General features: G+C 44.5%; 1 protein-coding gene across 5 annotated transcripts in view; it reads left to right on the top strand.

The window, feature by feature from the left end:
* Nucleotides 1-15,556, top strand: part of ndst2a (N-deacetylase/N-sulfotransferase (heparan glucosaminyl) 2a) — a 565,725-nt gene that overhangs the window by 489,672 nt on the left and 60,497 nt on the right. For all 5 annotated transcript variants that reach the window (XM_041176609.1, XM_041176606.1, XM_041176608.1 and 2 more), the window contains one exon: nucleotides 11,140-11,294. In XM_041176609.1, coding sequence (XP_041032543.1) covers nucleotides 11,140-11,294 — 155 coding nt within the window. The remainder of the gene's footprint in view (nucleotides 1-11,139; nucleotides 11,295-15,556) is intronic.

Raw genomic sequence — 15,556 nt, 5'->3', positions numbered from 1 at the left:
ATAGCAGTTGCTGGTTGTGATTCTGTTGTCACTGTTTACATGTCTAGACCCAGCTTTTTGCTTCTCTACCTGTCTCAATACCATCTCCTTTTGTCTAGCACCATCATCTCTTTTTATCATTTAACCTCTCCTTCCTTCCACAGTATTACACATGTCCCCTTTTGTTCTTTCCTCCCCTCACTTTCTCTGCCTCTGCACGTGTTTAAAACCTAGGAGGTCTCTTAACTTTTTCCAGTTCTGACAACAGGTCAGCAACCTGAAACGTTCATCTGTTTCTCTCTGACCTACTGAGTGGTTTCCATCTTTGTCTGTTTTATTTTCCTGTAACCAAAGACCTTCTGTAAATTGAATTTTATTTTGATTCTGTTGCAGCTGTGCATGGTATAAATACTTTTCCCCCCCCAGCTGTTGAGGGTTAGGATAGTGGGAAGTGTCTTGACTTGTTCGGTTTCTGTCTTGTTCATTCCTTTGTAGGATTTAGTCATCTCAGCACCCGTGACATTGCTAAAGTAGAAGATAACAAGCAGCATTTTTAATGGGAATAATATGGGAGGAGACATAGAATTCACAACACAGAAACGGGCAATGCAGCCCCGTTGGTCCAACATTTATATTCCACACACCATCTCATGCTCTACTTCATCTCAGCCCATCATTCCTTTCACCCTTGTGTTTATCTAGCTTCTGCTTAAATGCATCTATGTTATTTACTTCGACTATTCCCTATGATAGTAAGTTCCAGCTTCTCACAACTCTCTGGGTAAAGAGGTTTCTCTTGAATTCCTTACTGGGTTTATTAGTGACTTTCTATTTATGACCCCTATGGACTGTTTCATACCAGCCAACAAAAGAAATGCTTATTCTTCCACCTGGTTGAGAAATATTGACTTGCGTTTAAACAGAGCCTTTCACGACCTCACCATGTAGCAGAGCACGTTACAGCCAATGAAACCTTTTTTAACAAGTGCAGTTACTGTCACAATGTAGGAAATGCAACAGTCAATTTGCGCACAGCAAGCTCCCACAAACAGCAATGAAGTAAGTTACTTCATCTTCTGTTTTGTAGGTGGTTCTAGGATAGATGTTACCAGCTGACTCGCTTAGATATTGCTCACAGTGTGTGATAAATCATTTATGTTGTCCTTTTATTCCCCAGATTGCTTAAGCTTTTGTTGTGTGATATTAATTTTAAGGGCTATTAAGCAATATTTTCGAAATAAATGCTTCCCGAAAGATCAGGGGGAGTGTTGGGCCAAGAAAGCAGGATAGGAAAAATAAGTTGCGATACCTAACGATGGTTTCCATGGAAATGCCAGATAATTGGCAGAGTTTGTTTGCTGCATTGTCCATGCAAAAACCCCCATCATCTTAGTTTGTTTATCTTATTGAAACATAAAGTTCTGAAGGGCCTTGACAGGGTTAGATGCTGAGAGGATTTTGCCCCTCATGGGGGTATCCCAAACTAGGGGGCACTGTTTCAGAATAAGGGGTCTCCCATTTAAGGTGGATGAGGAATTTCTTCTCTTGGAGGGGAGGAGGGGGGGTGTTAATCTTTGGAATTGTCTTCCCTAGAGAAGAGGCTGGGTCATTGAGTATAATCAAGGCTGGGCTGGACAGATTTTTGGTCTATCTGGGAGTCAAGGGCTGCCAGGGACAGACAGGAAAGTGGAATTTGAGGCCACAATCCGATCAGCCGTGATCTTATTGAATGGACGGAGCCAAATGGCCTACACCTGCTCCTGTGTTCTTATCAACTGCCTTTCACTTGTCTTTGTTACCTTTGGGTCAGAACGTTGGGGGTTCAAGCCCCATTTCAGGAGCACTTTGCCTAAGCCTGACACTGCAGCCCTGTTCTGTGGGGGTGTTGCCCAGGGGGAGAAAGGGGAGGTTGTTCCTCCAGCGTGTCTCCAAGATGTTTTTTGTTTGCTGTGCTGTTGTAGAACTGAGCAAAGTGATCTAAGGATATGACTGGCATGTGCAGCTCGGGCACTGTGTCCACTGAAATGGCACAATTATAAATTTCACCCTTGCAGGTTTGGGCTGCAGAGAGTATTGAAACTTCATGTAGCGTCTGCACTTGCTGTCAATGCCACGCATGCGCACTTCCCTTTCTCCAGCCATTGCAATCCCAGCTCCTGTCCCATCACCTTGCACGGCCATATTGCGTTGGCAAGGCGACACGGTGATGCCAGGTCGTCACCACTGCATTCTGGGACATCAAACGAAGCTTTCAGTTTGCACGGAGAGACCTGGAATTGCAGAGTACAGCGCTGGAAACGTCAATCAGAAACCTGGAATCCCATGTCATAAAAATGGGATTTAGCTTCTTTTGCCACTGTAAGCCTGTAACCCAGGTGGTAGGTTATGATTATCGTACAAATTGCATCTCGGCTTAAGTCTGTGATTTCTCTCGTACATTGTATTTGGCATCAATACACAATAAAGAAGCTCAGTGTTAAAACCAGGCAGTAACATCAATCTGAGGAGTGGATCATGCTTTTTGTAACCAGCAATGCTGTTGATAATTTTACGCTGGGAAGGAATTTATCTCAGAAAGTAGAGTCAGGAATACAGAATTTTTGGATTTTAACTTTGAAACCAACAGCTTCCCAAAAGCTTTCCTGCTGGGACCTTGCAATATGTATTTGCTATTGCAGAGTCTGGCTTTGTGTGACTGTCGGAATCCAATGCAAAAGGAAAATACAGTGAATGCTGGAAATCTGAACTAAAACTGGAAATGCTCAGCAGGTCAGGCAACATCTGTGGGCGAGGGAAGCAAAGTTAACATTTCAGGCTGATGGCCTCTCATCAGAACTGGGATAAGTTGGAGATGTAACAGGTTTTCAGTGAGTGAGTGAGGGACGGACGGAGGGGAATGGGGTGGGGGGGGGTGGGGATAGGGGAAGAACAATAGTGAGGCTCTATAATAGGAGGGAAGACAGGAATGAAGAAATGTCAGAAGGAATGATGGTGCAAGGCAAAAGCAGGTGGTGGGACGGGTAAAGAAACACATGATGTGTCTAGAGGAGGTGTAAACTTTTTAAAATATCTGCTCAAGGGATGTGGGCTTCACTGGCTGGGCCAGCATTTATTGCCCATCCCTAATTGCCCTTGAGAAGGTGGTGGTGAGCTGCCTTCTTGAACCGCTGCAGTCCCTGTGGTGTAGATAGCTGCAGAACCAAAACCAACAGCTGAGGTTTGAAGAGATGGGGGCAGAACTGTAGGAAATAAATGATTTTCACATATGTATCAGGAGTATTTGACAAGACAATAGTTAGCTTTGGGTCACCTGTGTGGGTCTCCATGTGTCAAATTTGATTTTAATAATGGCTGTTGTGAGGCACTTCGAGATGCTGCAGCACTTTAAAGGTGCTATATAAATACAAGTTGTTGGAACATGTCGGGTGGGGAAAGGCAGAGAGTGAAACATGGAGTAAATTGGCAAAAAGCGGACTGTTTTTAAAAAAAAAATAGCGACAGAAAATGAAATGTGATGCAGGTAAGAGAATGAAAGAAAAATATTGAGCAGCAAGATGATAAGGAGGCTAAAAGCAGATAAATGGAAAAGGCACAATTTGAGCGATTGAAAAGAGATGAATGGGAGTCACCTAAATGGTGACCTTGGGGTTGAGTGCAGCTAACCCTGGATTAAACAAACCACTTTAAAGGAAATCCTTTGGGTATCTGCTTAGTGCAAGTTTCCCAATATGAAATAAATTGTAATCTGATCCAGAACCAGATTTTCGGAGGAACGAGGCTAAACTCTGTTCCTTTGTGTGTTTGATGGAACGTGAGCTAGTCTGTTGAGGTTTAGTTGAGGCTGCGTTACTCCAGGTTTAGTTGAGGCTGCGTTACTCCAGGTTTCGTTGAGGCTGCGTTACTCCAGGTTTAGTTGAGGCTGCGTTACTCCAGGTTTAGTTGAGGCTGCGTTACTCCAGGTTTAGTTGAGGCTGCGTTACTCCAGGTTTACTTGAGGCTGTGTTACTCCAGGTTTACTTGAGGCTGCGTTACTCCAGGTTTACTTGAGGCTGCGTTACTCCACGGCTACCAGCTACCCGTAAACGCTTGGAGGAAAGCTATGGCACAAACACATTGAGGTTTTCAGAAAATAGGTTACAGAAGTAAAGGGCGATCATAAAGATAAGTCCAGATGAGGCGGACTATTTGTCCCATGTAACGTATCCTTTGATTGTCACAGTATTCAGCGACACCCTGAATGATGAGACTTCTGCTCCCATTCCATGTTTAGTCGCAGTCTCTGAAGGGCTGGAGAAGGTTAGACAGATGGGGAATGGACAAGGCTGTGGACGGACTTGCAGAAGGAGGATGGGAATGTTAAAATGGAGGCAGTGTAGGTCAGCAAGCACAGGGGTGGTGGGCGAAGGGGGATCTGGTGCGAGTTAGGATGTAGACAGCAGGGTTTTGCATGAGCTGAGGTCTGTGCAGGGTGAAAGATGGGAGACTGACCAGGCGAACATTGGAATAGTCAAATTGGAAGTGAACATTTGGCACGGATGAGGGTTTCAGCAGCAGATGAGCTGAGTTAGGGGGTGGAAATATACTATCAATATACTTGAGCTCGCAGGACATCTGTATTAATTCCAACTCCAGCCTATTAGTGCAAAAAGCAAGCTTCGGATTGCTTGAAACTTTATAAGCTAGACAATAATCCTTCTTGTGAGGAATTAGACTGTAAACTCGAGTGACATTTCAAAATGCATCACAGAACATGCAGATAGATGTTTGCACAGTTTACTGCATAATTCCGAATCCTTGTTCTGTTAGGCACATTATGCAAATTTAACAGTTAGCAGGGAACACAAGCAGAGATAAAAGCAAAAAACTGCGGATGCTGGAAATCGAAAACCAAAATAAAAGTGTCTGGAAAAACTCAGCAGGTGTGGCAACATCTGCAGAGAGGAACACAGTTAACGTTTCGAGTCCGTATGACTCTTCAACAGAACTAAGGAAAGATGGAAAGGGGTGAGATATAAGCTGATTTAAGGGGGGTGGGACAAGTAGAGCTGGATAGAGAGCCAGTGATAGGTGGAGATAACCAAAAGATGTCACAGACAAAAGGACAAAGAGGTGTTGAAGGTGGTGATATTATCTAAGGAATGTGCTAATTAAGGGTAGAAAGCAGGACGAGCAAGGTACAGATAGCCCTAGTGGGGGTGGGGTGGGGGGAAGGGATCGAAGTAGGCTAAAAGGTAGAGATAAAACAATGGATGGAAATACATTTAAAAATAATGGAAATAGGTGGGAAAAGAAAAATCTATATAAATTATTGGAAAAAACAAAAAGGAGGGGGAAGAAATGGAAAGGGGGTGGGGATGGAGGAGAGAGTTCATGATCTAAAATTGTTGAACTCAATATTCAATCCGGAAGGCTGTAAAGTGTCTAGTCGGAAGATGAGGTGCTGTTCCTCCAGTTTGCGTTGAGCTTCACTGCAACAATGCAGCAGGCCAAGGACAGACATGTGGGCAAGAGAGCAGGGTGGGGTGTTGAAATGGCAAGCGACAGGGAGGTCTGGGTCATGCTTGCGGACAGACCGCAGGTGTTCTGCAAAGTGGTCACCCAGTCTGCGTTTGGTCTCTCCAATGTAGAGGAGACCGCATTGGGAGCAGCGAATGCAGTAGACTAAATTAAGGGAAGTGCAAGTGAAATGCTGCTTCACTTGAAATGAGTGTTTGGGCCCTTGGACGGTGAGGAGAGGGGAAGTAAAGGGGCAGGTGTTGCACCTTCTGTGGTTGCATGGGAAGGTGCCAAGGGAGGGGGTTGAGGTTAGGGGGTGATGGAGGAGTGGACCAGGGTGTCCCAGAGGGAACGATCCCTACGGAATGCCGCCGGGGGGCTGAAGGGAAGATGTGTTTGGTGGTGGCATCATGCTGGAGTTAGTGGAAATGGTGGAGGATGATCCTTTGAATGCGGAGGCTGGTGGGGTAATAAGTGAGGACAAGGGGGACCCTATCATGTTTCTGGGAGGGAGGAGAAGGCGTGAGGGTGGATGCACGGGAGATGGGCCGGACACGGTTGAGGGTCCTGTCAACGACCGTGGATGGAAAACCTCGGTTAAGGAAGAAGGAGGACATGTCAGAGGAACTGTTTTTGAAAGTGGCATCATCAGAACAGATGTGACGGAGGCAAAGGAACTGAGAGGATGGGATGGAGTCCTTACAAGAAGCGGGGTGTGAGGAGCTGTAGTCGAGGTAGCTGTGGGAGTCGGTAGGCTTGTAATGGATATTGGTGGACAGTCTATCACCAGAGATTGAGACAGAGAGGTCAAGGAAGGGAAGGGAAGTGTCAGAGATGGACCACGTGAAAATGATTGAGGGGTGGAAATTGGAAGTAAAATTAATAAAATTTTCCAGGTCCAGACAAGAGCATGAAGCAGCACTGAAGCAATCATCGATGTACTGGAAAAAGAGTTGTGGGAGGGGGCCGGAGTAGGACTGCAACAAGGAATGTTCCACATACCCCATAAAGAGACAGGGATAGCTGGGGCCCATGCGGGTACCCACAGCCACAGCTATGGTCTATCTCTGACACTTCCCATCAGCAGGGATCACAGCTGCGCCCTGTATACAGCAGCTAAGAATGTGACTGGTCTCAGCTGTGATGCACTCAGTGGTCGAATAGCATGCATGAATAATAGCCGCGTGGTGCGGGAGGGCAACTGGCGGCTGTGGAACTGTACAGGGCTAAAGATTTCTTTGAATTTCAGTGAGGCTGTATCAGTTGTTCAGTTTAAAAGAGGAAAGCAATGTTATTGCAATAGTCAATTATTTCAGTATCCCCAAGTTACAGCTAACGTTGAATTGAAACAGGCCAGAAGGCGAATTGTAAACTGTTCCAATCTTCACTTGATTTGGACTTTGCAGTAGCCTTCAGATCTACTTTATTGCTGGACCGTTATGCCACAATGTTGCATCAATTGGAGTGAGGAGGTGAGAGCTCCAGGCACATTAAGTATATGCACCAAAGATACAAAGGAAGAATATGAAAAGATAACAGGGAAAAGGTAAGAGGTTGTGCAATTGGAGTAGTTAGTAGTCAAAGACCTATTTCTGGCTCAGGCATGGTCAATAGATTTTTCCATTTTAAGGGAATCAAGAGCTATAGGGACCAGATGGGAGAGTGCAGTTGAAGTAGAATATCAGCTGTCATCTTATTGAATAGTGAAGCAGGCTCCAGGGGCCGTATGACCCACTCCTGCTCCCATACCAAATCGGCCACATGACAGGAAGGATGTGATCGCACTAGCGAGGGTACAAAGGAGATTTGAGGTTGTTGTCAGGAATGGAGAATTTTAACAACGAGGAATGATTGGGCAGGCGGGGTTTATGTTTTCTGGAACGCGGGGACTGAGGGGAGAATTAATTAAGGTGTGTAAAGTTCGGTTGGATAGGAATTACCTATTTTCCTTGGCAGGGAGTTCAGTAATCAGGGGGCATAGAGTTAACATAATGGTAGGAAGATTAAAGCTGAGTTGAAAAGATTCTTTGCCCAGAGGTTGATGGGGTTTTGAAACTCACTAACTGAAAAGATGGTAGAGGAAGAAACCCTTATCACATTTAGAAAATGTTTGGATATGTATTTGACATGCCATAACCAAGAGGGTTACCATCAAGAGCTGGAAGCGGGGATTAGCCTGGATAGCTCCTTTTCAATTGGCACTGATGCGATGGGCTGAATGGCCTCCTGTGCTGCAGAATTCTGTGCATCTGGGCTTTGTGTTTGACAGTGTGCCATTGTACCTTGCCAGCTGCCGACAATGAAGCCCAATATCTGTGGGAGCTTCTGGTAGAAGGGATTTGCCCTTCTAGCCCCCCAGTGGACTCACTTCTCTACAGCGTTCTCTCACCTTCTTAGATTGCAAAGGGCCTTACAGCATTTCCTCGCTCTGGTTGAATGAGCAGCCAAGTTATGTGTAGCAGGTCCCGCAAATGGTAAACGAGCTGAATTACCAGTTAGTCAGCTGGTGCTGGAAGACAACAAAATTATCGGCTGCACTTCAAACAGCACCAAGGGGTTTTTGCTTTTACATTTCCACTTGAACAAGCAAACAGACCTTGATTTAAAGTCTCATTGGAAGATGGCACCTCCGACAGTGCAGCACCCCCTCAGTACTGCACGAGGGTGTCAGCCTAGATTATGTGCTGAAGTCCCTGGGATGGATCTTGGTTGCAAAGCACATTTGATTTAGCACATTTCTATATGTGACTCATCTCCTGAAGTGCCCAGCCCATAATCTCACAGATAGAGGCCATGGAATTGCGGTGAGTGATATTATACTGAACACGCCTTAGAATAAAATTCCTATTGCCTTTCTTAACAGAGGCATTAATTCATTTTCAGGTCCATTTAGTAATGTTGCACAACTATCCTAACTGGACACTAAAACCAGGGGAGCAACCTTTAAAAAAAAACTTCTTTGGATAAGTGCACTTTATAGTGAAACCCATATCAAGATCACAATATGACTCAGAGCTGAATCTGAAAAGTAATAAAGTCCCAGGTTCCTGTTTACATTCAGTACTATTTTTATAGTGCTTAGCAACAAAACAATTTGTCTTTGTAAAGGAAAAGCAATCTTGTGGATTTTAAGATGTTTTGTTTTTGTGTATGGTGTCCTTTGCTAACTCCGCAGGCAGCTTCAGGTTACCGTCTATTGTCTCTGATGTTGTTGACAAGCAAAGGGTTCACTCCAGTTGCTTACAAACCATCCTCTGTTATGAGAACATGTTAAATGAAGTATGTGATTCACTCGCCAATTTTAATTGTTACAACTTGTATTTATATAGTGCCCTTAATGTAATAAAACATCGCAAGTACTTCACACAGGAACAATATGAAACAAAATTGAGCACAGCGTAACATGGTATGTTGGTACAGATGGCCCAAAGCTTGGCCAGAGGTAGACTTTAAGGACAATCTTAAACGAGGAAAAAAGGTCTGGAGAAGAATAAAGAGGGAATTTCAGAGTTTTTAGGGCCCATGCATCTGAAGGCAGCTGACAGTGATGGAGTGATTAAAATTGAGGATGCTCAAAAAGCCAGCATTAGCGGAGCGTAGATATGTCAGAGGGTTGAGGGGCTGGAGGAAGTTACAGTGGTGAGGAGGGACAAGGCCATGGAGGGATTTGAAATGAGGATGTGAGTTTTAAAATCAAGGCATTGTTTGACTGGAACCCAATGTGGGTCAGCGAGCACAGGGTTGATTGGTGAACAGGACTTGGCACAAATAAGTATGCTCAATCTGTAGCTGGAAATGTTTGAAGCGTTACACCAGAATACAAAATTTAACCCAAGATTAAATCTGCATAAATTGTGTCAGCTTGGTGATGTGGGTAGCACTCTCACCTCTGAGTCAGGGAGGCATGGGTTCATGCTCCACTGGTGATCAAAGCTGTGACTTCAGTTTAGTGCTGCTGGAGTGCTGCACTGTCAGAGGTGACGTTTTTTCAGATAACACCTCAAACAAAGACCTCTCCAGTCTGCCCGGATGGGTGGGATGCAAAAGATCCCTTAGCCGTTGTGAGGTTTTTTTTGGAAGATTGGAGTTTAGCAGAATGAGAGGTGATCTTACTGAAACATATAAGATCCTGATGTCCTGGCCAACATTGAGTTACTTTTTGTTCATCGCATTGCTGTTTGTTGGAACTTACCATGTGCAAATTGGCTGCAAGTTTGACTACAAAACACTGACTGCAAAAATATTTTGTTGGCTGTGAAGTAGTTTGGGACCTTGAGGAATTGAAAAGACTCTGTACAAATGCAAGTTCTTTGTTTTCATACTTCTTCCATTCATATTCTCTCTCTCCCTTTTCTCCTCTCACCCACTTCACTGACTTGTTCAAGGGTGCTGCTGGTAACAGGTGGTAACAGCTTGACACCTTGTGCAAGTTGGCCCTTCACAACTAGATAGTGAACTATTTAATTGCAGATTTACCTCAATGCCAGCCTCAACCTTTTGCCTCATGTGCACTCCTCCAGTAGGGATCGCTGGATTGTGGTCAGGAGCAATCAAAATATCATGGGATCTCTCACTCCTGATTCCTGGGATGAAGGAGTTGTGTTGAACCTATGTCTATTGGAGTTTAGAAGAATGAGAGGTGATCTTACTGAAACATATAAGATCCTGAGAGGGGCTGGACAGGGTAGATGCTGAGAGGCTGTTTCTTCTTGTGGCTGAATCTAGAACTTGGGGACACAGTTTAAAGATTAAAGGTCTCCTATTTAAGATTGAGATGAGGAGAATTTTTTTCTCTAAGGATCATTAGTCTGTGGAATTCTCTACCTCGGAGAGCAGTGGAGGCTGGGTCATTGAATATATTCAAGGCTGAGTTAGATGGTTGATCGATAAGAGTCAGTGGTTGTGGGGGTGAGGGTGTGGGGTTGCAGACAGCAGAGTGAAGTTGAGGCCAGAGTCACATCAGCCATGATTTCATCGAATAGCAGAGCAAGCTCAAAGGGCTGAATGGCCCACTCCGGCTCCTCAATCTTGTGTATCTCACTTGGGCTGAATTTTATTTTTTTCTGTCATCATACCAAGTCCTGCTGATAATTTTAGAGCACCTATTGATCCACTAACTGGCACCATCTCTCTCAGCCCTGATTGTTGAGTTGAGTCCACAGCCTTCCTGATTTGGGCTTGAGGCTGCTTTCACCAAGTGAGTCATTTAGGTACAAGTATGTGGTTTAAACAGAAATGTTGATTCTGGTCACGGGTGCATGAGAATTGGCTACTTGCCCATCAAGTGTAATTGCTCATAGCTTTCACTACACATAGAATCATGCAGAAGGAAGCCATTCACCCCATCGTGCTTCTTCTGACTCTTTCACCACCCTTAGCTATTGCATTCCATATCATAACTCTCCTGTGCTTATACAAACATTTTCTTCATCTACCTCAACCTCTCCCCATCCCCACCCCCCTCAACCTTCGTAGTTCAGACCCCTATGTCTATCAAGTAACCTAAACACAATGAATAGTTTAGGATTGGACCCCTTCAATGTGGTGCTACTCTAACGTTGAGTCTAACAGATTGCGGGTCAGGACTTTGGGGAAGTTGCCTATTTTAGCTGACTTGTTTCGTCCGTCTGTCAGAACTTTGCTCTCTCGAATGTTTCTTTCCAGGGGCCAACGAGGAGGATGAGGGTGATGACATGCTGCTGAAGCACAGGAAAGAGTTCTGGTGGTTTCCCCACATGTGGAGTCACATGCAGCCACACCTGTTCCACAATGAGACGGTTTTAGCTGAACAGATGAAACTGAACAAGCAGTTTGCTCTGGTAAGTCGTGAGTTTGGGTTTTTTCTCCTGTGGACAAGGTGGTGAAGACTTTGTGATGCCAGTTTTCAATTCTACAAATCATTGTATTCTCCAAACCTGCCCAGTGCCTAACTCAGTATAATGGGCTCAATAAAAAATATTTAAATCACCAAATTGCAGAATGATACAGCATAGAAGGAAGCCATTCAGCTTATTATGCTTGTGCCAGATCTTTGAGAGAGTTATCAAATGAGATCTACACCCTTGTTATTTCCCCTTAATTCACACCCCTTCAAATATTTGTCCAGTTCCCTTTTAAATGTTGCTATTAAATCTGCTTCCACCTCCCTTTCAGGCAGCACATTCCAGATCATCATAACTCACTGTGTTTTTTAAAAAAAAAATTTTCCTCATGTTACCTCTGGTTCTGTTGCCAACCACCTTAAATGGATGTCTTCTGGTTCCTGGCCTTTATGTCATTGGAAACAATATCTCCTTATTTACTCTATCAAACCCTTCCAGATTTTGAACAAATTTCCTCTCAACCTTTTCTGGCCTAAGGATAACAAGCCCAACTTCTCTAGTTTCTCCACATAACTGAAGATTCTCATCCCGAGTACAGTTCCATTAAACTCTTCTGAAAACCTCTCAAGGGTTGAAAAAGAGCACTGAGGGACCTGCTGTTAGCAAATGTAGGTACTGCCCGGACTTCCAGGGGTGGGAATGCCAGAGTACCCAGAACATAGCACCCCTGACCCCCAGATATACCCCTATCTAGAACGGTGTGTAGCAGAATCATCTGCCTCCCTGCTCACACACAGCATTGCCTTGTGCATTGAGCAGTAGCTGATGCTGGATTATGTTTTAAGACTCCAGTGCCTCCTCCATCGGTACTATCCTGGGATCCACCTTTAGTGGGAATGGGAGCTTTACTCGGTACCTGAATCAGATGAAGCCTGAAGCGGACAGTGTTGAGTGCCTGATGCTTAAATTGGGAAGATACTCCAGTCCTCAAGCCAATCTGCGCAGAATTAATTTGGAAAACATAGCATCAATAGGAGCATGAGGTCATTCAGCCCCTCAGACGTGCTCCGCCACTCAATTAAATTGTGGCTCGACTATGTTTTAACTCCATTTACCCACCTTGGGTTCCATTACTGGTCACTAGGTCAGAATCCTGGAACTCCCTCCCTAACGGTACTGTGGGCGTGCCTACACCACATGGACTGCTGCACTTCAATAAGGTGGCTCACCACCACCTTCTCAAAGGCAATTCCTGATGGGCATTAAATACTGGCCCAACCAGCGACTCAATGCCACGAACGATTAGAATAAAACCCTTGCCTAACAAATCTATCAATCTCAATTTTGAAATTTTCAATTGCCGCCCCCCCTCTAGCCTCAGCAACTTTCTGAGGGAGAGCTTTCCAGATTCCCACTACCCTTTGTGTGAAGATGGGCTTCCTGTTGTCACCTCTGAGCAATCTGGTTCCAGTTTAAGGTGATGTCCAATGTTCTGCTCTCCCCTACATAAGGAAATAGCTTCTCTCTATCTATCCTCTCCAATCCTTCAAATGCCACAATTACAACAACCCTTAATCTTGTACATTCAAGGAGATACAAGCCTAGTCTACACAACCTGTCCTCAAAGTTTAAGTCTTTTAACCCCAAAAAGAGAAACATAAACTGGAGAGTTTTATAGAATGTCAGGGGCTTGAAATAAGAGCCTATTTAAACTGCAGATCAAATTTACTGCATGAATAGCTGAAGAAATTTTTTTATAAGTGAAGGGCCCTCATTAATCTTCATAATTTGTGGTGCCTATAATTTGCCCATGGCTTGCCTTGGCTTAATTGAGAAAGAAAATAATTCTGAAATGTCTTTTTAATGTATTCTTTCATGGGATGTGGGCAGCATTTCTTGTCCATTATTAATTGCCCTTGAAGTGAGTGACTGAAGGGCAGTTAAGAGTCAGCCACACTACTGTGGATCAGGAGTCACACGTAGGCCAGACTGGGTAAGGATGGCAGATTTCTTTCACCAAAGGACATTAGTGAACAAGATGTGTTTTTATGATAACTTCTCAGTCTCGCCACTGCCTTTAGCTTTGTGTTCCAGGCTTACTAATTGAATTTTAAATTTCACCAGATGCTGTGGTGGGATTTGAACCTGTGTCCCCAGAGCATTAGCTTGGGCCTCTGGGTTGCTAGTCTAGTGACATTACCGCTACAGCACAATCTTCCCCCCTCTTCAGTATTCTTGTATTCAATTAACACTTTGCCACTCGTGGCAATTGCTGATGGTTCCTGACAGAAATGGCAGCAGACATCAGTAATTAAAAAGAGCAACACGAGGAAACAGAGGGCTGAAAGGTGTTTTGAATGCGGTGATTTTCTGGGTTGAATTTTGCTTCTTTGTTAGCAGATCTTCAAAATAACAGCGCTGAATTATAAAAAAAAATGCTACGTGATCGCCAATCTGATCCTTTGTGTTTTCTGGAAAGCATTCAGTTGGGACATGGGCTGCGGAACAGGTTAATTAACAGGCTGAATTACTCACACAGCCCTTGTGAAAACACAAACCTACGAACAGCAGAAAGTATACTAACTGGAATCAGAAACAGATGATTTATTTTATGGGTGCATAGAAAGTAGGATATTTTTAACAAGTCTAATTAATTGCCTGCAAATTATTTTACAACGTAGCCTGCATTCCAAGGCTTTATGGAACCAATATCTTGGGGTTTTCAAATTTTTTCATGGCAGAATATTCATGTTTCAAGACACTTTAATAACTTCCACAGAGGATTCAGTGGGGTTAGCCATGTATATAGGAAGCCCAAAGAAATTAGGAATGCTGCCTCTTTAGTCCCTTATTTCTGTCAAATTAGCTGATCTCAACAGGCTGGTCATCACCTTGGCAAAACCTCTCCAGTTTATCTGCCCATCCAGTTAGCAACCCACCCCCTCAAAACCACTTCCCCACCCACCCCCTCCCCCACCCCCAACCACCCAGCTTGAAAGTCCACAGGTGTGGACCGTAGGTGAGCATAGACTCAGAGTTTCCTGTGTTCCTCCCCCCCCCCGCCCCCGTGAATGCAGGCCATATGGACAACGTATGGCGAAAGAACAGAGGTGGGGTGAGGAGTTTTATTTTTGATGTAGCAGGTTGCAGGGAGCTGGAAATGCACTGTCTGGAAGGATGGTGAAAGCCGATTCAGGAGTAACTCTCCAAGGGGAAAGGCGTAAGTACTGGAAAAGGGAAAAAAAGCCCCACCTTGCAGGGCAATGGAGAAAGAGCAGAGGGAGTGGAGCTAGTCAGAGAGCTCTTTCAAAGAGCTAGAATAAGGCGTGAGGGGCTGAGTGGCTTCCCTCTGTGCTGTATGATTCTGTGTGGGACTGCACCGTGGCCAAGCAAGGGAGGAGAGGGAAGTGATCAGAAAATAATAGCAAATAAGACCTTTTCACAGATTAGTTTGTGATTTTAAATTCTGTCTTTGATGTGCAGGTCCAGAAGAGAAGTCCAATGCTGTTATGTCTGCCCTCAGCTCAGGCTGGTATGTAGGTCGCTTGTTCTAGAGCTTTGGTGGATCAGCTTTGTGACCACAGATTAGAATGGGATTTCCTTCTTGAGCTAATCAAAATGTTTTATGACTTTAATCTGGCTTCTCCATTGCTGTAACGCACACACAAGCGCACAATAGCTTTGCTGTGAAGGAATGTGGGAAATGTCCAACAAAACCTTGTGTAAGTGAAGACAGCTTCCTCTTTCACTAATACCAACCCCATTCTGTTGGCTCCAAAGCAAAAGATTTTCCTTTAAGTTTAAAATGTTTCCTATCCCAGGCAATCAAGCTTGAGTGTGCCAAAGCCAAATCCTGGATTTTGAAAAATTCATGAACAGGATGTGGATGTCACTGGCTGGGCCAGCATTTATTGCCCATCCTGAATTTCCCTCGAGAAGGTGGTGGTGAGCTGCCTTCTTGAACCACAGCAGCCCATGTGGTGTAGGTACACCCACAGTGCTGTTAGGGAGGGAGTTCCAGCATTTTGACCCAGCGACAGTGAAGGAATGGAAATATATTTTCAAGTCAGGGCTGTGTGTGGCTTGGAGGGGAAGAGGTTGTGGGTTTTGATGGTGCAGTTGAAGAAGCTTCCTTTTGGGAGATCCCAAAAGATGGGATGAGCCACTCCAGACATTGGATTGGAGACGTACTCTGGGATCTTCCCAGAATAATTCTGACTGGCAGCTACTTTTTGGCACCATCGTTGCCAACTGTCCAG

This window comes from Carcharodon carcharias, chromosome 28 (genome assembly GCF_017639515.1).
Source record: "Carcharodon carcharias isolate sCarCar2 chromosome 28, sCarCar2.pri, whole genome shotgun sequence".
Taxonomy (NCBI): domain Eukaryota; kingdom Metazoa; phylum Chordata; class Chondrichthyes; order Lamniformes; family Lamnidae; genus Carcharodon; species Carcharodon carcharias.
Note: the sequence above shows the minus strand (reverse complement) of the source record. Positions and strands in the feature narration are given on the sequence as shown.